The sequence below is a fragment of the Protopterus annectens genome, chromosome 2.part0, assembly GCF_019279795.1.
Source record: "Protopterus annectens isolate FY-2018-M chromosome 2.part0, PAN1.0, whole genome shotgun sequence".
Classification (NCBI taxonomy): Eukaryota; Metazoa; Chordata; order Ceratodontiformes; family Protopteridae; genus Protopterus; species Protopterus annectens.
The window spans coordinates 1,220,953,356-1,220,978,857 of NC_056728.1; the positions used below are offsets into that span (position 1 = coordinate 1,220,953,356).

General features: G+C 39.0%; 1 protein-coding gene across 2 annotated transcripts in view; it reads right to left on the reverse strand.

Annotated features, from left to right (window-relative positions):
* GABRG1 (gamma-aminobutyric acid type A receptor subunit gamma1) overlaps positions 1-25,502 on the reverse strand; it is a 734,122-nt gene that overhangs the window by 70,454 nt on the left and 638,166 nt on the right. Inside the window, exon 8 of one of the 2 annotated variants that reach the window (XM_044061399.1) lies at positions 6,372-6,433. In XM_044061399.1, coding sequence (XP_043917334.1) covers positions 6,372-6,433 — 62 coding nt within the window. Of the gene's footprint in view, positions 1-6,227; positions 6,434-25,502 lie in introns of both variants that reach the window. The other variant, XM_044061398.1, reaches the window with a different exon arrangement.

Here is a 25,502-nt window from a genome sequence, read left to right on the forward strand (position 1 = left end):
AAACAAAGAGGTGCTCAAGAAGTATGCCGTATGCTTAAATAAATATAAAACTGATATATTTTATTTGTATTAATAATTTACTCATTAAGACGAAATCAGCAACATTAGAGAAATCTACTAAAGTATGTCTAATATATAGTAAATAATTCAACCGCAAAATAGATAGGAAAAAAGGAATGCATTTATATGCAATTCCTTCTGTTTTTCCAAAACTCTTTGAATTATGTTTTAAAGTATATAAAATCTATGAATGAAAAAAAAAAGAAATTAATAAGATAGTTATTTTTATAATCAGTAGCAGCATTCAGTCTCTGTCTCCTTCATTCAGACATCCAATCTGATTTACAAATTGCTTAAAGTAAAAGTATATAGATTTTAGAAACAAAGAAGTTTGGGTATTAAAGACTTGTTCAATTCATCATTCATCACTCAGTATCAAACCAATGAAATTTGAACCTACTCCAAGATGGCACAACAGAAGTGAATACGAAACACATCCTATCAGTTGATTTCACTCCTACCATGATTAGGGGAGATCAAACTTTGGCCATAAATGAAGAGGTACCCAATAAAACACTAGAATTTTATACACACACACACACATATATATATATATATATATATATATATATATATATATATATATAGGGGCAGTGGTCAGCAGTGGGATAAAGACACCCATGCTCCTACACAGACATCTCTATAATATAATCGCCGCAACCTCATCTCTGTTACTGTGATTGCCAATGCATACTATCCCCATGATGTGTATCCTTGCATGTCTCCTAGCTCAATTCCTCAGAGCTGCTGGCTCAATTCTTCAGAGCTGCTCTTGGTTTGACTACTTTGCCAGAGAGTTACAGAGAATCTGCAGCACCTAAAGCCATCCACTAAAAAAAAAAAAAAAAGGCAAATAAGTATAATTTTGCACTTCTGCTAAGAATCCTGTATTGTTACATTTCTAGCACTATAGCATAGTTTCAAAACTGAATGGTTTCCACTGCTGCAGTAGTTCTTAATTACATTGTGTCTGCTAGTTTTACAAGACATTAGTGTCAAGACTGTGTGGTTTCCCTGCACCTGAATCCCAAAGCCAGCAGTTTTACATTAAGAGAGTTTTCTGATTGAACTCTTGCTCTAGCAAACATACCCGAGTTGGGGGCTACTGGCTGAAAGCGTAATGTGTATGTTCCTGATTGGTCTGTAGGCCTTGCTGTTGTAAAACATGTTTTCCTGATTTTGTATAAGCCCGGTGTTTGCACTAAGCTGCTTTCTGCACAGCGGCAGTTAGCAGTGTCCTGTACAGACACAGATGCTATCAAGTTAAAATTTCTCTTCGAATAACTATCTCTGCAACCTTCTCCAGTCCCCTGCTGGTCTAGGAGCATCTGCGTTGCATGCAAAGCAGCATCACCTTGTTGGATCGCTGTAGGTTTATAACAGCCATTCATTGTCCATGTACTATCATCCCAGTCCAGTTAAATCTCCCAGTTCTTCTCCCTGGTTAAGCCCATGGTAAAAAACTAAAGCCATAGAGAGGAACTTTCCCGCTATCTCTGTGGCCAGCCTGGTGGACATGGGCATCCTGAGGCAGCATAGCAATTATCTCATGTACACTGACAACCACTTAATCTTGAAACAAACACATGTGAGAGATGTAGTTACATTATGAAAATTGAGACAACTGTCATATACCTAAAATCAAATGACAACCAGGTTGTCAGCACATGCACATCATTTCCCTCACTAAATAAGGTCTTAACACAGAAACCCACATATGTGGAGGTACTCACAAGTAACGTATAAAAACCTCAGAGGCCTACCATATGCTGCCTTCAAAGACCATGTGCAAACAAAACTAAGTCAACACCAACCATTATACATAAAAATGCACATCACAGTGCCTCCACAAGTAAGCCTCAGAGGTGAAACACCTCACATTCAAAGATCTTGGTCATAGGAGACTCCATTATGAGACACATGGATGCCTCCCTCAACAGGTTGGATAAGCAGATGGTTACAGTCAGTTGCCTGTCAGGGGTCATGATTTGCCAGATCATGCAGGCACTCAGGCCACTCAACCACAGGTACCAATATGACTCAGTCATAGTCTATGTGGTTGTGAATGATGGAGGTATATCCCCTTGGATTATATGAAGAGAGACATGATGGACCTCTCTAAATATGTGTTGCAGGTGGGTATGAGCCTCTCAATGAGCAGCAATCTACCCTCACCAAGAATGATACCATAATACAAACAGAAAATGACTGACTTCAATAATTGCAGTAGCCACTGGTGCCATTCTGAGGGCCTCCAGTATTTGTCAACCTGGGATGACATGATCAACAGACTATGCTGTTTGCTAGAGATGGTTTGCACCTCTCGCTGCTAGGATTTTGAATACTGGCCAAGGCATTGTCCACCTCCATAGTGCCTTTTTTAGGTACAGTAGAGAGTGAAATATGCAAACGTCGATGATCCAAAATGTCAATTATCGGAACCAGACTTCCAAAGTTTTTAGGTAGGAAAAATCATAAAGTCTGAATATGTAAATGTTATACATATTTTGTTGAGCATGTATTTGAGCTTGCAGCCATCTCATGTGTGAAAAATATTCTTTAATGTCTACTGGAATCACTGAATGGTTGAAAAGTGTATTCCTGCATGCAGAAAAAAGGACTAGAAGTTTTTTATCCTGTTCAATTATATGTTTGATTATCCGAACAATTTGATTATCTGAACTACCCTAGCTAGGTCCCAATTAGTTTGGATAATGGACTCTTTACTATTGTGAAAAACCAACAGACCTACCAATGTAACAAATTCTTCTAATGCCAAGCTGAAGGTACTACTGCTCAATGCTAGGAGTATTAACAAACAAGAAGTTTCACTCCCTGGAAGCTCTCCTCAGCCTGGAGAATGCTGATGCTGGTACAGTTACAGAGACATGGTTCAAAGCTGTGGAAAGCACCCCAGCAGTTGAAGGCTACAAACAGGCACCCTCTGAAAAAGAAAAAAAATGAAAGGAAGAGCTGGTCTGCACTCCCCCTAGGGGCTCAAATATTCCTGACATAGTACTTACAAACGTGGGAGAGCACTGCACCCACAGTGTAATGTCCTCATTGGTAAGACTGGTTATAAATCAGTCTCTTTTGAAATAAATGTAATGGTAGAACCCCCATCAAACCATAAGACCCTAAAGAAATCTACCAAGGCAAATGACCTTCTATTAATTGATAGCATAGGTAATTTTAAAGCTCCCCCTAACCCCGAAAAAATGGAGGCCTCTGCAGAAGTATACACAAATGTCCTGTACAACTACTTAAATAACAACATAGAAATGGCAGTACTTGATCAAACTAAACCCAAGTCTAGCCAGAAGAACAAGCCACCCTAGGGGACCCTGGCATAAACAGAATATAAAACAGAAGGAATAAAGTCCTGTCTAGAAGTAAGTGGGAGGGTACATAACAGAGAAAAAAATCCTTCATTAGTCTCAACAGGCAAATCAAGGAACTAGTCAAGTCTTCAAAAGATAAATGCGAGACTAAAATAGCCTCCCATGCAGAGGATAACTGCAAAGGATTTGTTAGTTATGTCCAAAATCTTAAGAGAAACACTCAGCAATGCACTGAGCTAGCTGAAGATGGCACTACCTATACTCAACCAGAAGAAATAGCAAACCTGCTGACAGATACATTCAGCTTAAATTTCACCCCCTCACCACCTCCGCTCACTCCCCATGAAATACTCCCTACCACCCCTTTGCCTTTTATCACAAAAGAAAAGGTCATCACTGTGCTCTCTAAAGCTAGAAACACGGCATCAATGGTCCCTGATGGAATTAGTGCCTATTAAATAGCTTGAAACATTACCTGTCAGACCCACTCAGATCTCTATTTAACCACAGTCTCCAGGCAGACTTTGTCCCAGTACAGTGGAGAATAGCAACAGTCATCCCTCTGTATAAGGGGCAACCATCAACTGACACAGGAAACTACTAACCCATAAGTCTGGGTCTACTTCACGATGTCGAAAACCGACAATATTAAAGCTGATATTGTCGGCACCACATCGAAAGCGTAGAACATCGTGCAGGTAAATGGAAATCTCCACAGGGGGAGATTTCCATTTACCTCAATGTACTGCGGTCTCGGAGTTAGAATATTTAAGTAAGGGGGTGTGGGAGGTGCAGGGGGGCTTGCCCCCTGCCTACGCTAGTTAGTTTTTATTTTTGTTTGTTTTTTTTTTAACATTATTCGATGTTTTACTACATCGATCACTAGAGTTCGACCTTTAGTGATTCGATGCAGTAAGATTTCAATAACGTGATATAGACGCATAAGTCTGACTAGCCTCACATGCAAGGCTATGGAAAGGATAATCATGGATCTGATAAACAATGACATAGGAAATCTCCAGACTCTAGACCCAACCTAGTTCAGCTTCATCACGGACAAGTCCTGCATGATCAGTTTGGTGGATTTCTTTGAAAAGGTCACCAAGGCCATGGATGAGGGTAAGACTGTGCATATCAACTACCTTGACCTGGTCAAGGCATTTGACACAAGCTCCACAAGGGTACTATAGATAAACTCACAAATCTGGGCATAAACCTCTATGTCACCAGATGGATAGTCAAATGGCTCATGGCTAGGACACATGCTGCTAATGTGTGGAATCTATATCCAGCAAGAGACTAGTCACCAGTGGAGTACCACAGGAGTCAGTGCTGGGCCCCCTCTTGTTTGGGATATATTTCTCAGATGTCAAGGCAAATGTAGATGGTCTTTAGCTGACAAAGTGTGCTGATGACTGCAAGTTGGGGGCAATCATTGACTTCCCAAATGATGGTGATATCCTACAGAATGGTCTGATGCAGACTAATGACTGGTGTCAGAGCCATGGCCTCAAACTAAATGTGAAGAAATGCATAATAATACCCTTTGGGATATCAAATGCCCCTGCAAATTACAACACTGATAGCACCACCCCTAAAAGTGGACCCAGTGGTGAGAGACATAGGTACTCGGGCAGTAATCTGATCTTTGACCACCACGTGTCCATGGTGGTGAGAAAATCCTTCTATGTGGCTCAGCTTATAAGTACGGGTGTGTCATCCAGATTTAAAGATGTCATAACACCACTGTACACGTCCTTATCAGATCAATAATCGAGTGCAGTGCACCGTTTAACATGTACCTCGCCAGGCACCTGCAACAGTTGGAGTGTCCTCAGAGGTTTCTCACGAAAAATTACACGGTATAACCAACATGTCATATGTAGACTGATAATCACTGCATTCAGTTTCCTACCCATTTTTGAGAGGTGATCTGTGCCTGACCTACAAGACGGTCTCTGTATCAGCATTGATGGAAATGTCGCACATTTGCAAAACTAACTGCATGAGGGTTACCCACTCTAAAGATCTAAATCTCATTTCTGACACATATAGATCATGCTGGAGAGACTGATATGTGTTCCAGAGATTGCACCTCCTCTGGAACAGGATTCCTATTCATGTGAAGTGGAGCTCTTCCCTGATCATCTTCAAGTGCAATTTAGACCAATGGATGGGAAATCGCAAATTAATCCTTGGAGGGGCACGCATCTCCCTTATGGACAGAGGCAGTCTGTAAAAATAGTCAAAACAATGTTGGATGGCCTTCGTTATCTTTCTCTTAGTGAAAGAAAATTTGGTAAAATCTGGGTAAAAATGGCTAGGCTTGTAAAGGCTCTCCAGCCATTAGGTTACTAATCTCCTTTGAACTTATTATGAATGGGGTTACAGTACATTTCAGTTCCATTCTATTGTATAGCTGCTCTACCATTCAATGAAAAGTTATTTGGAAGCAGGACTATATATGTGTCTGTTGACTAACACTTTGTAATTCTGACCCTCCAATGAATACTTTTGTTTATGAATTTCATGTTGTCCTCCTGTTGAGGAAAATGTTCTTTCCTGGAGTTTGAGTTATACCACGCTGTACTATGGCCTTGGAATTTCACTTTTTGAAAATACTTTTTTAACGTAGTATTTTGCAATCAGTATAACTTTTAGAAACATGTACATTAATTAACACCATCATAATTCGACTCTCAGGACCATAATGTAAATTTAATTTCAAGTGAACCCCTGAAAATATATCTTAAAACAATATATAATAGAGCAAGCATGCCAAATTAATGAGATGAAATACTTTGACTATAAAAACTCAGAACTTACCGACTTGTTTTGCTTTACTTTATTAGCTTTCTTCACTTTTCTGTTACCAGTGAAGTAATGCAGTGTTCCATATTCCATTAAAGCGGCAAAAACAAATATAAAACATACTGATACAAAAAGATCCATAGCCGTCACATACGATACCTTTGGTAATGACTTTCTGGCAATGGTGCTTAGTGTAGTCATTGTCAAAACTGTAGTTATTCCTGTTGGTACAAAATAGGAAGCAAAGAGTTAATACAAATGCATAAACATTTGCAATTTTCTCCATGGGTGGCAGTTTGATTCATTCACCTTTGTCAGAGTAGTTTGTTGTATAAGTCTTGCTTGCCAGTAGGACAACCTGATATTTTTGCAGCAAGACCTTATTTAAATTATTATTGTTCAGCCTCTAACATTGCAATAATATTTCAGGTGTAAATCAGGTACTGAGTAGCTAATTCAGGGATAGAATGTAAAATATGTGACATTGAAGGGACTTGCTCTTGCAGTACCTGGTTCTAAATTATGTGGTCTACATATCTACACTCAAAGTTCATATATCTGCACTTCCTAAGGGTGTATACTATAAATCATGAAAACGCCATCTTTTAGGTATATGTCGACTAAAATATGATGAAGACATGAAACATCCTAATTAATTATGACATTATTACACCACAAAAATCACTATGTTACACAATCTGGAAATCTGGATCCAAAATGGTAGAATCAGGGATTTTAACAACAAGATTAAGCACGTTCATCTCTCTAAGGGGACTTTATCAGAATAACCATGAAACCAGTCATCAGTTCTTTTATACTGTGCTTCTTGCATTTCCATTGGATAATTAAAAACTTTGAATCATCATTTACATTTTTTTAAAAAGATACAGGATGTTAAAAACACATATACATATAACACTAAGTCTATTTATTACTCAGTAAATAAGACATCATTAACTTAAAGAATACAGATAAATAAAATAAATTTTAGTTTTTCAGCCTTCCTATTCAAAACTGGTGCTACAGAAACATAATCGTTAAGCCCTGGGGAGAGAGTAGCACATAATCTAAATTGCCACATAAGATTTCTATTGCACAGCCATCCCTTCCAGTCTCCACCTCTTCCATTAATGTTTATTATTGGTCAAGATGCCAAAGGATAATTTTTTGAAGCCATTACAGCTGGTAGAGTGTTTGTACAAGGCACTGTTCTTCTTGGTAGTGATATCATACAGATGTTCACAAATGCAAGCCCTAAACGCATGCTCTGTTTTTCCAACATAATATACTGAGCAGTTGTCACACTTAGCCAAATAACTACTCTGCAGGTAGAACAATTTCCTTTGCAAAATGTTATTCTACTTTTAAGGATGGTGTCTAACACCAGGGTTTTTGGCTTAATATATGCGCACTGTTTACAACTTCCACAGGTTGAAGTACCACAAACCAAATGTATACATTCTGGTATTTTATTTTCAAAAAGCTGTTCAAAGTTCTTCCCACTTTTGTTAATGAATGTAGGTTCAGCCCCCACCTTGCTATAAACATCCTGTTATTTGAATGTGATATAAACTCCCTTCAGAGCAGCTGCTTTAGCACAAGGGTCAAAAATGCACCCCCTTGCAATTTTGGTCAATAAATGGGTAAGGCAAGCTGTAGAAGCAGCCCCCCCCACCTTGTAAAAGATTCCTGGGACTTCCTGGGACATTTAAAGAATAGTATGTGAACGGAAGAACTGATATTCTTGACCACTGATGTCACTGACTTATTTTCCACTACTGGCTGCCAACCAGCATGCACAGCACCTGTGGCTTCATGTACTCATGAGTAAATGCCCAAGGTATCACTTGGGTCTAGCCAAATGCATTATGGAATAGGGTTTCTATCAAGAACATCAAAAATTATACATTGCGAATGAGCTAAAGGCCAAAAATGCCAGACCTCGATATGCTTTTTGTGAGATCATAGTACAGTGAAGATTGGAATATTTTCCCTTTCCTCACGGTAGTGTGATCTTGGAGTTGGTAAGCATATTTAGTGGGGAGTGTGGGGGTGCAGCCCCCCACAATTGCGAGTTTGAGGTCTGACATTTTTTACCTTTAAGTCGTTTGCTATTTATAGATTTCGATGTTCTAATATAGACCCTATAGAATATAGATGCACATCCGCCCGACCTTTAAGTTACAGTACAGCTCTAAAAAGTCCCACTCTCTGTCCCAGTGGCTGGATAACTCTGACACTAAAGCTGTGATCTGAACATCAGTCAATAGTGTAGCTGTATATAAATTCCACATATCAGAGGGCCAAATCAGACATTCTCTTTACAAAAAGATATGTTCTATAAAGAGTGTAGAAATGCAGCACAATTTCTAAATGAGTTAAATCCACTAATAGCCCATTTATTGTCTGACTGCGTTATAAAAGAGTTGGTGTCAATAGGTGCCATGGTGAATTCTTTGGAATCCTTCCATTGTTTTAATAACCCTAAATTTGTCATCTAAACGAGGAAATGCCAGAAGACCTGCCAATAGCTGATAACCTGGGTATGGATAAATATGACTTGGGTATGATTAATGTAAAGAGTGGAGCGGAAGCCAAGAATAGAAAAAATAATTAATTGCAGTTATATTAAGAAAAGTAGTGCACATGGCAACTATGAATCAGATGTTATAACTACCAAATTAAAAACTGTGTAATATGTGACCTAAAAATACAGGAAGAAGAAAAATTAAGCCATCAGAATGATTTTTTTTAAAAAGAAAAGAAGGCATGATTATGTATTAGAATAAAATTATACATCATCTTCTTTTTTCGGCTTTTTCCCAGTTAGGGGTCGCCACAGCGGATCATCTGTCCGCTCATGACTGGCAGTGGAGTTTTACAGTGTTGAGTTGCCAGCCCGGCGGCCAACCTTCCACAGAAGGTACACAAACACACTGACATCTAGGGCCAATTTAGAGTGTCCAATCCACCTGCTGCATGTGTTTGAGATGTGGGAAGAAACAGGAGCACCCTGAGGAAACCCACGCAACCACAGGGAGGACATGCAGACTCCACACAGAAGGCACCCCAGCCGAGAATCGAACCGGAGAACCTCTTGCTGTGAGGCGGCAACGCTAACCACTGCACCACCGTGGCCACCCAGAATAAAATCATACATAAATATTTAAATTTATAACATATTTTATACTAAAAAATAGAAAGAGATAAATTATTAAAATGTCTACAAGATGAAATAGCAGTAATGTAGAAAAAAGCGGTGCCTAATAAAGGAAACTTTTTTGAAAATGCACACTAACTTACAGATGACCATACAGATCCAGTAATAAGCCTGTAAAGGGAGACCTCTTGAGAGGACAGCAATGAACAAGGCTTGTTAGTTAGATGCAAATTCCCACGAGGATGTGAATGACTACAGATGCTAGGTATGTCTTAGCTTTTATAACTGGAAGAACAATCTTAGGTATGGCCTACCTTTTGTCATTGAAAGAACACTTGGCATTAGATACTAAGGAACAATTCTAGGCTACACAGATGCACCCAAAAGTAATATATTAAGACGAAAATGGAGGAAATGAGCACACACGAACTGGATAACCAAAAGAAGGAAAAACACCAGCCACAGTATAACACTTTATTCAGGAATTCAGTTAAGTGCTTTCATCCCTCAATGTAGGGACTTCTTCAGAACTCTGAGCTCTGAAGAAGTCCCTGCATTGAAGGATGAAAGCACTTAACCGAGTTCCTGAATAAAGTGTTATACAAAAATGGAGGAGCCTGAATTACAAAAAAAAAATGTATTATTTCTACATACCACAGAAATGCTGCTAGTTTCTACCATCACCTCAGATTATAATGGAAATATGTAATGATTCTGTATGATAACTCATTACAGCCGAGTACACCTTCAGGCATTTCTGTAGTTACCTCCTACTGCGCCTCTAGGCATCAAATATCGCTTGTTCATATTTCCACTAATAATTCCAAAACCTTACATACAAGGTATTGGAATATTTTATCTTGACGTATGCCTGATGGCAAACACAATTCTTTTGACATTTGACCTCTGTCAATGAGTATTTGTTAGAACTGTAAAGTGATAACTTCATTTTTAAAGGGCTCAAGTCACACCCACTGGGAGTTAAAACATACACTCAAAACAGCTGTACTGGAGGGAATTAATTAACTTCTAAAGGGAAGACATAGGTAAAGTAAAAGTACAAAACTCTGAGAAGGTAATTGTATGATATGAAATGGAGTAACCAAACTTGATGGGAAAGAGTTGAGCCTTACATCTATAAATGCATATGTTATACCTACACATGTACTAAACTATATATTAGCAAAAGGTGGATTAGCAGAAGTCACAATCTTAATATTTATGCACACTAAATAAGCCCATTAATTTTTACAGTCTTTGGGCAGCTCAGTGCTGAAAAGACAGACACCAAACTGAGAAGAATATTAAGAAAATGCAGCTGTATTATAATTCACTTGTTTTTGATTCATATACAGTGCTATTTTTAATGGGGAGGGAGGGTTACTGTGTGATGAGCTGCATAGTTAAACAGACTTGCATTAGGCATTGTCAATCCTCAGAAAGGAACAAACCCTGGCAATACTCTTGTGGATGGCCAGTATTAAAGGTGCTTGTTCCTCCAGTGGTCTGATGGGCAGGTCTCGCTGGTCACCCACTTCCATAAGCCCTGCTCAGAGGCATGCCACGATGATGAACTGACCATCTGGCTTCTACTACACCTCAATCACCACTAGCCTCTGCATTTGATGCTGGGATAACAAGAGTAGACCCTTCAAAACCACTCTCCAAAGAGGAGACTTTTCCTCGCCTGCCAAGAAGTGGCAAGATTGAGTACTAGTGAACCTTCAAGGTCACTACCATCAAGGGGAATCATCATTACCCTGCTAAGATGCATCTCTAGTGGCTACTGGTAACCCAGTTCCAGAAACCTAGGCTGTTGCAGACTGAGGTGAGATGGGTGTGGACTTGCATCCTTCTCGACAACAATAAGACCTGCAGAAGGATGACACAATGGGAAAAATTATTACATGCGAGTGCTAGTAACACAGTCACAGTTATGCAGTGGACTGGCCTGTGCCACTATAATACCCTGTTGCTGGGAGATTTGTTCCTGCCATCTATGATATCCAACCATATTCAATTCTCTCTCCTTCACCACTCCAAAACAAAGTATGCAATCCTAAGTATACACAAAATATAGATAAGATACCAGAAAAATACTAATTAAAAAAAATTTAAAAATGGTTAGAATACATCTCATTCTATCCCTCCATAACCTCTGACTCCCACTCTTAAAGGAGGTCAGGATGGTGCTGCCTCAGGTCACTGTAGTGATGTTGACACAACTAACAAGAATTGGTGATGGTAGTGGTACCACTCACCATTCTGGCATGCTAGCCCCAGGCAACTACCTTAAGTAAGGGCTCATCATATTGCCCTAAAATGCACTCTAGAATGTCCATGTGGAGAACGAACAAGAAATTATGCTCTCCCTGGCACATCAAGCTAGAGTTCTGCATTCTACAGTGCCTGATGTAGGCATGCCTACTCAGTCAGGTCAAAATAGTAGTCCTGGGTGGAAAGACACACATTTTAGATCATGCGTCATGCAACATTAAGCTGCACAGTGTCAAAACTGTATCTCCACAGCATACATATATGCAAGAGCATACTGGCTTCATGCCTTGTGGTCACTTAAACACATACAGCTACCATCATTGCATCTGGACAGTGCAGTGTCCAAACAGCTGTAATTCAGAAATAGTGAAACCATGTAACCTTATTAGCATAGCTGCCCCACTAACTAGTCCTTCTCAGTAAGCTATATAAAGTACTAGCACCATTTTGTACAACTTTGGAATACAGACATTTCAATAGATAGCATGTAGACTTGCAGATTTACAGTGTTATAGAGTTTAGGATGGACGCCCATCTGGTAAAGTACATCAACAAGAATGAGTCACTGCTATGGATGTCAGTCACAATGAGGTAGATGTTGTCATGTAGGTGTAGTCATGAACTTAAGACACTGGGATGGCACTTTCTTACAAGTTTGTGGAGGCAATTGTGTACATCAGGAAAATTGTGAAGTCCATACCTCAGGTGGATTGAGATTCTAAGTCTACATGCTAAGGCATGGTTATAGCCTGAAATGGAAGAAGGTTTTGTACAGGACTAGCATCAGCTGATAAAACAGTGCATATATGGGTGTAGGAGACTATGGCCATAGTAATGTACAGAAATAGGGGTGAGGCTATTCAGTGTATCAATTATAGCACATAAACAGGTGTACAAAGAAGGGGTGGGCATAACAATGACCATCTCACAGCATAATGTACACACAGGTGTACATGTACCATATGGAGGGAGGCAACACCTGGAGAAGTTTGCTACCAAAGAGAATGAAATGCTACTGTAGATATTCTGTACACAAGCACATGCCTCCTTGGCAAAGCTGCCACAGACAAGCAGTACTCCCAGAACTGGGAAGGAATTGTGCAGGATGTGAAGGTCATGCTGGCAATTACTGATCTCTCCAACAGGTTTAAACATAGAGTCATAGAAAATACAAGGTGACTGGGCCAGGAGGCCATTAATACCTTGTCATCAACCACCCTTGGTCTTACCTTCCTCTTCAGGGAGAGACAAGACGGTCATACCAGGGTACATGTAGGCATGCCCATTCGATTATCTACCTCCCTGAAGAAGGGAGACAATGAATTGTAATGCTTAACTTGGAGAAGAAGTTTGTTCCACACAGGGGTATATGCTGCTTGACAAATCTATCTTTTCACCTTGTATTGCTTATTTATTTAAGTAGAAGTAGGTCTTTGTATTTGTATGATGGTTTGATTTATGAAGGTATAACAGGTCTTGTACTACTGGATCCCTTATGGCTCAATAAGAAAGGCACATATCGTCCATGAGGAGTCTGTAGGATACTAAATACAAGGACAGAGCTTCCAGTCTCTCCTGGTAGCTCAGGACTTTTAAGCCCTTGATCTTTTTAGCTAAGAATCATGTAGTCTTTCTAATTGCTTGATGTGTCTAGTGAAATACATCCCAGTACTGTATTCTATAACAGACCTAATTAGTATGCAACACAAGGGGGTGAGGACATCTGTTGATCTTGAAAATATATCTTGTGCAATGAGTTGTGCAAGGTAAAATGATTTTCTAACCACAGATGCATCATGATGGTCAAATGAGAGGGAACTATTTGCCCTTATTCCAAGATCTTTCACTGCATTCTCATTCTAAGTAAGGTGTTGTCTAGACTGTAAGATGGATGGCAAGATTGTTTACTGAATACAACACTATTGCACTTTTTAGCATTTAATTTGAGTTTTTTTTTAGTGTAACAGTTATTAACAAATATAAGCTCATGTTGGAGTGACTGTGAGTTGGAGAGGAACTTGAGTTTGACAACCAGTTTGCAATCATCCACAACCAGCAATCCTTGTTTGAGGTTTGGAGATCTACAAAGTTGATGCTGAATAGCAATACAGATATATGGGGATCTCAAATGGACACTTTCATAGCCTCCGAAGATGCACCCACCACCACTCCTTTAGCTAATTTGTAATCCATCTAACTACATAAGGGTCACTTTGGACTATATTTACTTTGTGTATTATGCTGGCATGAGGTGCACTATCAAATGCCTTGACAAAGTCATGGTACATTGTATGGACACAGTGTGCCTACGGTGCACTGTCTGTCACCCTCTCAAAGATATTTTTTTTGCATTCATCAGACAAGACCTTCCTTTGACAAAGCCAAATTGCTGGGAGAGGTGAAGTGAAGTCTCATAAGATTTCTGATATCAGCATTAATCGGGTCAATTATGATTTGTTCCTGACTTTGTATGTGAGAGTCATAAAACTGAGAAGTCTGTAATTTCTGGGGTCAGTGCTAAGGCCACCCTTGTGAAGTGGCATCACTGGAGTCATGCTTCATACCTGGAGGACAAAACCAGTAGCTATGTTCTGTCCCATCAGATTAAGGAGTGGGTCTGCCAGAGCTTGTTTAGTGCTGCTTATCAGGCAGCCAATTATATTACCGGATCCCATGGAGGATATATTTTTTTTATTTTACAAAATACTTTTAGTAAATATTCTTTGGAGATAATTGGAGTTGGAGATCTTCAGAAAAATGTGAGGTTTATGTAATTGACTCCAGGGTAAAGATTGCACTGAATTTGTTTGCTAATATGTTAGCAATATCCACTGGAATCAAGTGTGTGTTTCCATTTTGAATGAGCTCTGTGCAACATTGAATGTAATTATAGGTTCATACTAGGCTACTGATATTAAGAAACCTAGCCCAGCATTCCCATAGTAGTTATTAGCCCTTATATTTTGCAAAATGATTCTCCAAAGACAAGCTACATAAGTACCTGCTGGGTACTTACATGTTTCCCATATCGACAGCCACTGGTTCCAAATCAGGGGAATATTTTCAGTTACCCATTCATATGTCCAAGTTACTTTTGAACAGAGTAAAAGAAGTACTTTGTTAATGTGCAGGGGAAGCCAGTTCCATTGAAGTGGTATTCTCTATGCTACACACTTATCCCTCTAGCATGCTCTGATAATCTTATAAAAGAGATTGAGGTCTTTTGAATAGGTGTTTCTGATACCATTTAACTTCTGAACTGAAAAAATGTCTGATAAAACAGGGTCAAGTGAGGCAGAGGCTGCCACTCAGTAGCCTGTATGATATTGAGAAGAAAGACATGTGTTTGAGATGGTCTGCATAGTTTTTATGATTTAGGGCCTTGATTTTTTTTTAATGGGGAAACACTGTGGTCATTCCAGCTATAACAAGTGCTTGGACAGGTACATACTGAAAGGGGCATTTTACTCAGTGACTGATCGAATGAGAGCAAAGAAGAGAGGAGCAATAGCTTTGCTGGTTCTAGTTGTCATAACCTTCAGTACAAGTTGTGGGATGAAAAAGGACGTCCTTACAATAGCGGACATGTGGTGATCAAAAGATAGTTCATTGTCGACATAGGTTTCCAGCTCTCTAACTTCGGGATAAGTTTTCAAGAGGGTGTTGTCAACGTGGTGGTTACAAAAATTCATGCTTACTAAAGGAAATGATTATTAATTTTATGCCATTTAGTTTCAGTCATGGTTTTGGCACCAGCTATTTGTTTGGGGCAGGCCTTCTTGCAGGATCATGGTGTCCTCTGTGGAGTTTACGATGGCTCCAAGTTTGCAGTCATCTCAAAATTGACCTCCAAGAAGTAAATGCCAAACAGAAGTGGTCAAAGGCCTGAAACCTGAGGTAACTGACTAGTGGCAGGTCTTTTGGAGGAGGAGGTAGAGCCACTCAATCTTACTTCCTTTGCTCTGTTTATGAGTCAGTTTGCTACCCAATAAGTTACATGGAGGTTAGCAGTTTGCTGGGAGAGCTTATCCATTATGCTGGAGTGAGGATGGTGTCAAACACCATTGCTAGGTCCACATAGGCAGTATGTATTGCCCTCATCCATTGCTTCAGAGACTTTTCTGAAGAATTCATCCAGGTTAAGTACTGGGTTGGATGGAAAGACTGTAGGTCACCTACAAAACAATTTATTAGTTCAGTAAGGATCCTTTCATTGTCTTGCAGATGAGATAGGCCAGGCTTATCTGTCTGTAAATACCTGGGACTATATGGGAATATCTGTTGCTTGTCTCCATTCTTCTGGCACAAAGCCTGTTTTAAAGCTAATGTTTAATGGACTCTGTATGAGGTCTGACAACTCATGTTTCAGGATAGCCATTTGCAGCATGGTTTGTTAGCTGGCCCCTTTGATGTAGTATTGTTGGCCTTGGACAGTGCCATGAGAACTTGTTTTTGGGATATTTGAGGATGGCAGTTGATGTGGGTATTTGGTTTGAGAATATTGGAGAGGAGAGAGTCTGAAATTGGAGCTGAATTTCTCGGACAGCAAATTGGTTGTGTCCTCTGAATCTGAGTATGTGATATCATTTACTATTAGCTCTGCTCAGTGTGCATTGTTTCTGAGATTTCTAACATAGCTAAAGAAAGCTTTGTGGTTATCTTTCACCTGGGTAACTATTTTAACGTTACATCTCACATTGGTTGATTTGATCACGATTTGGAATTCCTTGTTTTGTTTAGCAAGAGTATTTTGGCTTCTTGAGAATTAGGGTGACTTTGTATGCAATAATTTTTTTTTTTTTTTTATTAAACAATGTTTATATTTAAATTGTGCATTGTATTTATTACTGACAGGAACAGATGCATGTACATAGCACTTTGCTGTAAACAATTCGGTGTAAGCGGTGGGTTTGGATTGGTGGAAGGGGCTTATGAGTTCAGTCAGGTCATCACTCAGTTTTAGTTGATTAACCTTTGCATAGCCTCTGAATACTAAGGTATTGGACGATATTTCTGACTTCAGTATTAAGGTGAATGTGACTGATTTGTCTTCTGATTTCACCAGTGAGGACGTTACAAAAGTGGGGAGCTGAGCTGTCTCATACTGGTAAAGACCAGTTTTAGATTTTGTCTCCCCTCACTGGAGTGTGGACTAACTGGTCCAGGAAGTTTGTTTTTATGAAGTCTAGAAATCTCTGGACATACATGTTTGAGGATGTACAAACCTCCCATTTGATGGTGGGATAGCTGAAGCCTCCTAGAAGAATGGTGTTTGGCTTAATACATGGGGACTCCATACTGGTTAGGGAGAAGCTACGGGCTATGTGAACATAAAGGGGGGCCTTAATTTATTATGATGTAATAAAGGGTTTTGTTTATAGCATGATGGACATGTCTATTGAGTCTAGAGGTGACATTTTTAAGAATATAAAGACATCCCTGCCTTTATTGCCTACTTCTAATGTGGTGAGCCTGTATGCGTGATAGACATTAAAGCCCTGCACTGATGGAGTGCTATTGATGGTCTTGTACCAGGTCTCTGTGATGATGCATATACCAATATTTTCCAGAGTAAGTAGTGCTTGTGGGGGGGGGGGTAGAGTTTTTTGTTCAGGCTCCTAAAAAGGCACATGGATGGTGGACAAGGTTTTACTTAATATAAGGAACCAATGTGAGGGGAGGTGCAGACCATCCTTGGCAAAGCAGTTTGAACTGGCTACAATCTCTTCCTAGCCTAATATATGTTGTACTGCCTTAGAATGACACCAGAGTCTAAGTCAGTTATTGATGTCAGTTATCTGTTGATCACATTGTTGCATCATTCTTGGTGATGGTAAAATATTGTTCAATCCTAGGTTCATACCTGCTGCATATTCCAAGAGTTTCATCATGTCTCTCTTCATATAGTCCAGGGAGGTACATCTCAAGTCATTTATACCAACATGTACAATGCCTTTGTCATATGTGTACTTGTGGTACAAGGACTTGAGTCCTTGTGTGATGTGGAGAATCTTAGTGTCTGGCAACAACTACCCATTACCCCCTCCCTCTATGGTTTAGATAGGTTACTTCTGACAGCTTCAGCATACGTAAGTCTATATGTTTGGTCTAAGTTGTTGGAAATGGGTTTAGTTTGGTGATATCTGGTGCAGAGAACTTTGTTACTTGCAGTGATTTCAAGTGAGAGATTTGCCTCCAGTAACATATAACTACATCTCTCACACTCTGCGACAGACTGTTTAAGTAGCAGGTTGCTGTCAATGATTGGTTACAGGTGCTTACTGCTGTGGTCTGGAGTGGAAGCAGTGGCTATGAAATTAGGAGTTTCATATCTGGAGTGTTGTCTGTCTAAGACAAACATTAAGTCCACACACAAAGAGGAATGATCCACTTTGTGCAACTACTGACTATTAAGTATGCTTGGAATTTCTGAAGTAGGTTATATAGAGAAAGCTATGGTTATAAGTACCTGCATCTATACAGTGCAAGGTAAAATGCCTGCATGAAAAGCAAACACAGGCAACTTATGAAGGCAGAGAAATACAAAAAATTCAAGTAAGTCCAATGGCCAACAACAAAACATCGCAATTCAAAGTTCTACAAGCAGTCAGACGCATAAACCAAGTCTGACTCATATTACAATAAATGTGTACATACTAGAAAAGGGCTACTAAATGAGTGCTAATTAAGTGAATTTATAGGATGGGTCTATATACTAAAATACTAGAATGAGCAGAGTTTACAATAAATATGAAATAGGAAAAAGGGTAAACCTTTTCAGTAGTGCACTATGCACTTAAGCAGGCAGTAAGATAAGAAGAAGAGTAACTTGAACTTTAGCAAAGTAAGGGGAGAAATGCTCCAGGTTAATTGACTAGTTTCCTGCAGAGGAGATGAGAACTGAAGAGGTAGTAACATAGCTAGGGCAAGCCGAAGGGAGCAACTACCACATGCAGAAAAAGTGTTTGGCGGCATGACTGGCCATCTAAGACCAATCCTAATAGTTTATACTACATACCGGCTTTTAAAAGCTGGCATTTCATTTGTGGTTAATCCAGAGATCTATAGTGCTTGCTCTGTGGTCTAAGCTGCAGCAACATTTTATTACAGTTTAAAAGAAAAAAATGTTTCTTTTAACTGAAACCTGAGCAGTGTGGTGCTCTATGCTTCTGGGTATAAACTGTAGGTGACTCTGCTGCGGCCAAAGCTGGATCCTTAGACCACTCATCTTTTTCCCCATATCCCTCTGATGTTGTCCATACAGCCACTATAGACAAGGGGTAGCCATGCCCTCTGCAGCCATTGGCTTCCCCTCATTGGGCAAGGGAGAGACACTTATTTGGTCTTGGGAGAAGAGGTAGGGAAGGTGCCCCTGCTTAGCCAGAAAATTTTTTCCATCCCTGGGGAAGCTGCTGCCATTAATAAACATATTTGCCCCAAAGTTCCTGTCAAAAAGAAACAGAAATCTAAACTTTACCTTCTTAAACACCAGTTCCACTGGACATGAGTAGTTTATTAGGTTTGGCTCAGGGTCTTTTACAGGTTATTGTATCATCTTTTATGGTGCTTTCTTTTAAAAGAAAAAAGGATTCTTAAAGGGATTCCTCTTTTCTTGAAGACATTCAAGAGGAATATAGAGGAAAGTGACGGGACAGATACATGTTTTTTCTCCTTAGTCTTCTGATTCAGACTCCGAGAAAAGTGTGGTATCTGAATCTCTCATATGAGGGATTCTTTTTCTCTGAGACTATTTACAGAATGTGCCAGTGTTTTCAGTGGGAGAATACTGAGGATTCTCAGTAGCTCAGAAAATACTATCAGATGTTACAAATGGAATTGGCAGAACCTCCTCCCACACCTCAGTGTTGTCAGCATTGGAAGATGTGTTTGTCACACCCTGTGTTTTTCCTGACAGCCTGCTGCATCTAAAAATGCAGATAGAATGTACAAAGTTCCTCAGTCTTTCAAATTTTTATACACTAATCTCACACCTGACCCAGCAGCAATAGCTTTATTTAATCCAGCTGCTGCCAAGCATTTTGTTCATTTTAATCCTTTTCCTTCTGACATGGATGGTAATACAGTTGATAGGTTTGGGGAAAAGTCTATGCTTCTGCACTTAAATTTTTAGAATTCTGAATAGTTAGGTTCATATGTTAATGCATATTCTGACTAGTTCTGAAAGTATGAGGGGCATTTTATCTGCTTTTCCCTCTTGCAAGGAAAAATTTGCTTGGCTTGGTTGAGTTTCTTCAATTCCTCAGGTCACTACTCATTCTTTAAAGTGTATTTATGACTCTGTGGATACTGCATTTAGGGCTGGAACCACTGGCACTGTGTTGATCAAGTCTGTCTGGCTGCATCCTCAGGCCCTCGCAGAGGATGTAAAAATGAGATTTTAAATTCACCTTTGGATACAGATTTTGTTTTTGTGACCCTCTGCTGCAGAGGTTATCAAAAATTATGATGAAACAGATAACGTGATAATAGTAATCTCTTAGATAATCTTTTTCAGATCACCTTCTCTAAATTTTCCAGGGGATTTTCTGCTCCCTCATCCCACTTTGGCAAAAAAACAAAACAAACAGTCTGAGCAAAATGCTGGTAAGCCGACGTTTAAAAATATCTATGAGAATCACAGATGCCACGAGATCCAAAATCTTGTATTCTATCACAGTGACCAAAGTCTTAGTTGACAAAGATCTATTTTTTTTCCTGTGGGAAAAAAGCTCTTTGAACTAAGTTGTCTAGATAGCATTCTAGGAACACAGTCCTGTGTGAAATAATCAAGAAAGATTTTTGAATGTTATCTTGGAATCCAGGCTTGTGTAAGAGATTCTCACCCAAGAGAGAGATTCTTAATACTTTGAAAAAGACTCTACAAAGATAAATGAGTTGTCTAAATATGGAAAAATGTGAATACCCTGTAACCTGCAATGACTTACAACTGGAGCTAGACACTTTGTGAACCCCATTGGTGCAGTGGATAATTCAAAATGTAAGGCAGAGGACTGATAATGCGATCCAGACACACAAAACCTTATGAAACATATAATGTCTGGGTGAATACGGTTGAGATGATAAGCATTTTTAAGACTAATGTTGCCAGTAAACTTGAAAGAAAAAGAAGAAGTGATCTGGAGGATGAGGAATGACCATTTTCAAAGGAGTAATTTCATCCCACTGCCATCTATAACCTTGATGAATGATTTTCAGAGCCCATTTGTCTGAAACAATCTGTTGCCAAAATTGAAAAATGTACCAGGTGGGGGAGCAAAAAGTCTCTTGGGCAGGCATTCAGATTTGTTAGACTGTCCTTGGTTATGGAGTTTTTGAGACTTCTTTTTGGAACTCCCTTGCCATTTCTTCCTAAACATCTATTTACCTGTACTTTGTTGAGACTGTATATTCGGTTTCATTTTTATTTATTTAATTTTTGCTTAAATTGGATGAGAAAATCCCTTGGAAACTTTGGAAAAAACTTAAAGAGATTCCTCTGGATCAACTTGCCCCTTTCATCACGCTTTTTGATCACCTCGGCAGAATAGGGCCAAACACTAAATCTCTATCCAAGGAAGAATTTAAAAATCTCATTTTTAACATAATCTGAAAGGTTCTGAGAATGCGACCATGCAAACCATTTCAAAACAGTACAAGTGGCCATAGCCCTGGAAGAAATATAAACAAGGTCCTACACACACTGTAAACAATAAGTAGTGACCTGTGCAGTAGAAGAAACTAACTTATTTAAATCAAGTTTTTCCTCATGAAACACACTGTAAACAATAAGTAGTGACCTGTGCAGTAGAAGAAACTAACTTATTTAAATCAAGTTTTTCCTCATGAAACCACCGATGAAACATTCCTCATACTTTCACAATTTGTCAGAATAAACCTTAACACAAGAGCCCGAAAATTCAAAATTCTGAAATTAAAGTTGCAGAAGTATACACTTTTTCTAATACCTATCAATAATTTTCTCATCCTTATCAGAGTAGGACTGGAATTAACTAAGTGCTTAGTAGTAGTGGGATCAACTAAAGCTATAGCTGTTGGGTCAGGATTGGGAATAGTTTATAACAATTTAAAAGACTGAGGAACTTTATACAATCTGTCTTTTTAGGGGCAAGCAGGCTGACTATCAGAAAATTTGTAAGAAATGGCATACACATCCTCCCATGTTGACAGCACTAAGGGAATGGCTGAAGGTCTTGTAAAAATTCTTAGTATTTTCTGAGGGACTGAGAAACATCAGTATTCTCTAACTGAAAGCACTGGCACATTCTGGAAATAGTCTCAAGGAAAGTGAAACACTCACAGGGGACAATCAGATACTGTGCTCTCCTCTGAATCTGATTGAGAAATCTGAGGAGGAAACCCTGTATCTGCCCCTTCATCTTCCTGTCCAGATTCGCAATCTTGAATCTTTTGAGGAAAAGAGGCCTCCCCTTTTCTTTTACCAAAAAACACCTTATAAAAAAGATCAGCAGCCTGAATTAGACCCTGAGCCAGATCTAGCAAACTATCCTTGTCCATGGAAATTTGAGCAGAAGCAAATACATGTTTAGTTTTTGCTTTCTTTTTGGCAGGAAAATTGAGGCCAACACACTTGTTAATGACAGCAGCAGCTTTCCCAGGAATGAGTAAAACATTCTGATTAAAGGCGACTTCCTTGCTCCCTCTCCCAGAACTGACAGACACACCACAAAAGTAAAATAAACACAGTTTCTCAACAGAAAAAAAAATGTTTCCAACTACTTTTAACAAGTTTTAAACTGACAGGAAAGAAGTGTGCTTCATTTAAAAGGATAGCTGTCTCGTGACAATACATTAAAACACAAACTCCTACATAAACAAAAACAGTTTTCTAACTAGGAAAGTACATTTAAACAATACATTTAAAATGTGGAATTTTTTTTCACCAAAGGGAACTTATCTGTCCATCAATGGAATGGCACAAGCTGACCATCGATCCTCAAAAGCCTGTAGAGAAGCTCTTTCTTTGGCAGAGAAAAGCTCTGAAAGACTTTTAGGCAGCTCAGCTCGAAATGCCTAAGGGTTTGAGCATGTAGAAGGTACCCTGAAGCTGTGGAAACTGGCCAGTTGGTTGTTATATCTTAAACAGGATGTAACATGTACAGCTAAGGCCGCTGCAACAATGATCAATATGATACATTTTCTTTATACAAACCTGCACAATCACTGATGACAGGTGGCAACGTAGTGTGCAGAAAAAATGATTTCAGTGCAAATATAAATGGTTCATGCATTTTATTACGTAAACAGAAGCTGAAAAGTTCTAGGCGAGGAAGACGGGAGTAACATATTTCAACCGCTATCAATAATATAGAAGCAGCAGTATTTTTTAGGTTATCTTCTAAAAATAGGGCATTGCTATTATTTCCCAATGTTTTCCAGTGTGTGATTGCAATTAGAAAAGGTCACTTTAGAAAACTTTTTTTTCATCTGACATCATATAATAGGCATGTGGTTTGTGTGTTACAAAGTGCAGTGTGTGGCCAAACAATGCTGGGAACTGTTATACAGTATGCTAAGTCAGTTGTGCTACTTTTCTTTCATATTTCCAGTTTGGTGAAATGGCTTATTATTGAAATTACTTTTTAAGATCTGAAAACTTTCATCTCATTCTAATATCTGGTATGACTTGAGAAACCACTCACAAAATGCCACGTATTTACAAGCAGCACAGTTATCATATTCCTTAACCATCGCAATATACGTGCACACTGACTTCTTGTGGCATGGCATTGCAATATTTTCACTGAGTTTGAAATGCACAGATTTCCTGTACATGTTGTTACTCTTGCTTAAGTAATTTCTTCAATCTCTACAAGCTTTTCTCTCATTTGGTAGCAACTTGTTTGGTATACGGCTTGTGTTTCCTCTCCATCCATGAAATCATCTCTCAAGCAGTATAATTAGCTATCTCTAAGCCATTACCACATACTCTGTTGTCTTCATATGGCACAAAATTAGTAGCTCTTAAGCCATTTGTCAAATCTCAATGTTGATAGCTAGATTACTAAGCTTCTCAATCTAGCTTTCATCTTGTGATAATTAATAAGATGATATCCACTTATTCCATCTTCCTGTTTCTTACAGTTACGATTACAAAGTTTAGATTGTTTTGTTTTTTTGAAAGATTTTTCTCTAAGAGCCATTCATGTATTATTTTTCATTTCATTGTTTACAACGGGGCTGGGGTAGGTGTCAGGTGACTTACTTATTTTGCAACGAGTTAGTATAATAGGGTTCATATAGTCCACTGAAAAGGAAAGGCTGGACACCACTAGCTCTCTTCATGTAATTTCAAAATAAATGCTTCCATACATCTTATAAACAAGTCTTGGGTGGTAATCAGCCTCAGATGTCCAGAGAATTGGAACAATTTCTTAAGCATAGCCACAGCAGGTAAAAACAACAGAAAGCACCGACTTATAGAGCATTTCAGTATGTTTGTACTTCTATACAAAAATGTAAGAAAGCAACTGGAAGCAAAGCTCAATCATCTTGTTGGAGGGAGATTAAGTGGTATGGTCACAGGTGAATCTGCCAAAATGTTATTTGGTGCACACGCATTGGTGAATGAAGTAAGGGATGGCATGGGATCTTGTTAACAGCAGTGGTTCATATCACGCCCCAAAATACTGTTCACAATATGCAGCATTGCACATACCTCTACATATTGTATAGGGCAAGGCAATAAAATGGTATGATTACGGTGTGGTGTCCCCCATCTCTCTTTTGTGTTGTTCACAAAGGTCACAACCCTAAAGAGGAGGAACATTCCAACAATACAAATGAGTAAGTCTGTTTGCATACACTTATGAAAATGTGGCATTCTGCAAACTCAGGATGTTCCCCCTTGTTTGCCTGGAAGCATGGACTTAAATATCCGTCACTTGACAGGGGGGCTGCAATGCCACAGTCCATCTTGGGTAATGCAAGTTAGCGTCTGATCCAAACTACACTGCTTCAATATTGAACTTATCCTTGGTGGTGCAGGAAAAGGTAGCCACAGTGTGCCTAACATGATTCATACTGAGCAGTGATTATAACAGCTATCCTTTGCAGACTTTACTATCATTTGGGATAATCTCTAGTAACTTATTTTGTCCATAAATATGTCCTAATTCTCTCTCACTTTCCAATTTCCCTTCAGAAAGGTGGTCTTAGAAAAGTAGTGAATATCAAATTATCTTGGTTCCCTAGCAATGGCTGCATCCATTTCACATTTCTTAACAGTGTATGCTTCCTCTCATTCTAAACACACTAATACACATTTTGCTTTCATCTACAAAACAATATTTGCTGTTTATGCCCAAAATAATTTATTCCACTTGAAAATAAAGTAAAACACAGCTCTCCCAATGATGAAGCTTGCTAGCTGGAATAAAGAAATGGGCTCAAATTTGTCTTCTGAAGAATGTAAATATGAGCTGGATCCCAAATGATTATAAACATCAGATAATCATTATGCACCTAGTATCAATGCCAGTACACAAGAATAAATGGACTCAGATTATGGGGGCTGCAGTAACCGGGATGCAGGTACCATACATTTGGACCATGACTACTTAAACATCTAGCCATTCTGGAAGCCAATGATAAGGCTGTGTTGTTTCATAATAACTTTTTATACTAGTGACTTCTACTGTCACACATAGTACTGCATTTCAAGAAGCAATGACTGGGTGAACAGAGTTTGAGATGATTTAATCCTCAATTTCACTCTTAAAATTATAGATCAAAAGGACAATGCAAAATATTACTACAGTTGGAGACTGATGTTTGAAAGCATCCTTGGAAAATGTACTATTTTCTTCATGTTG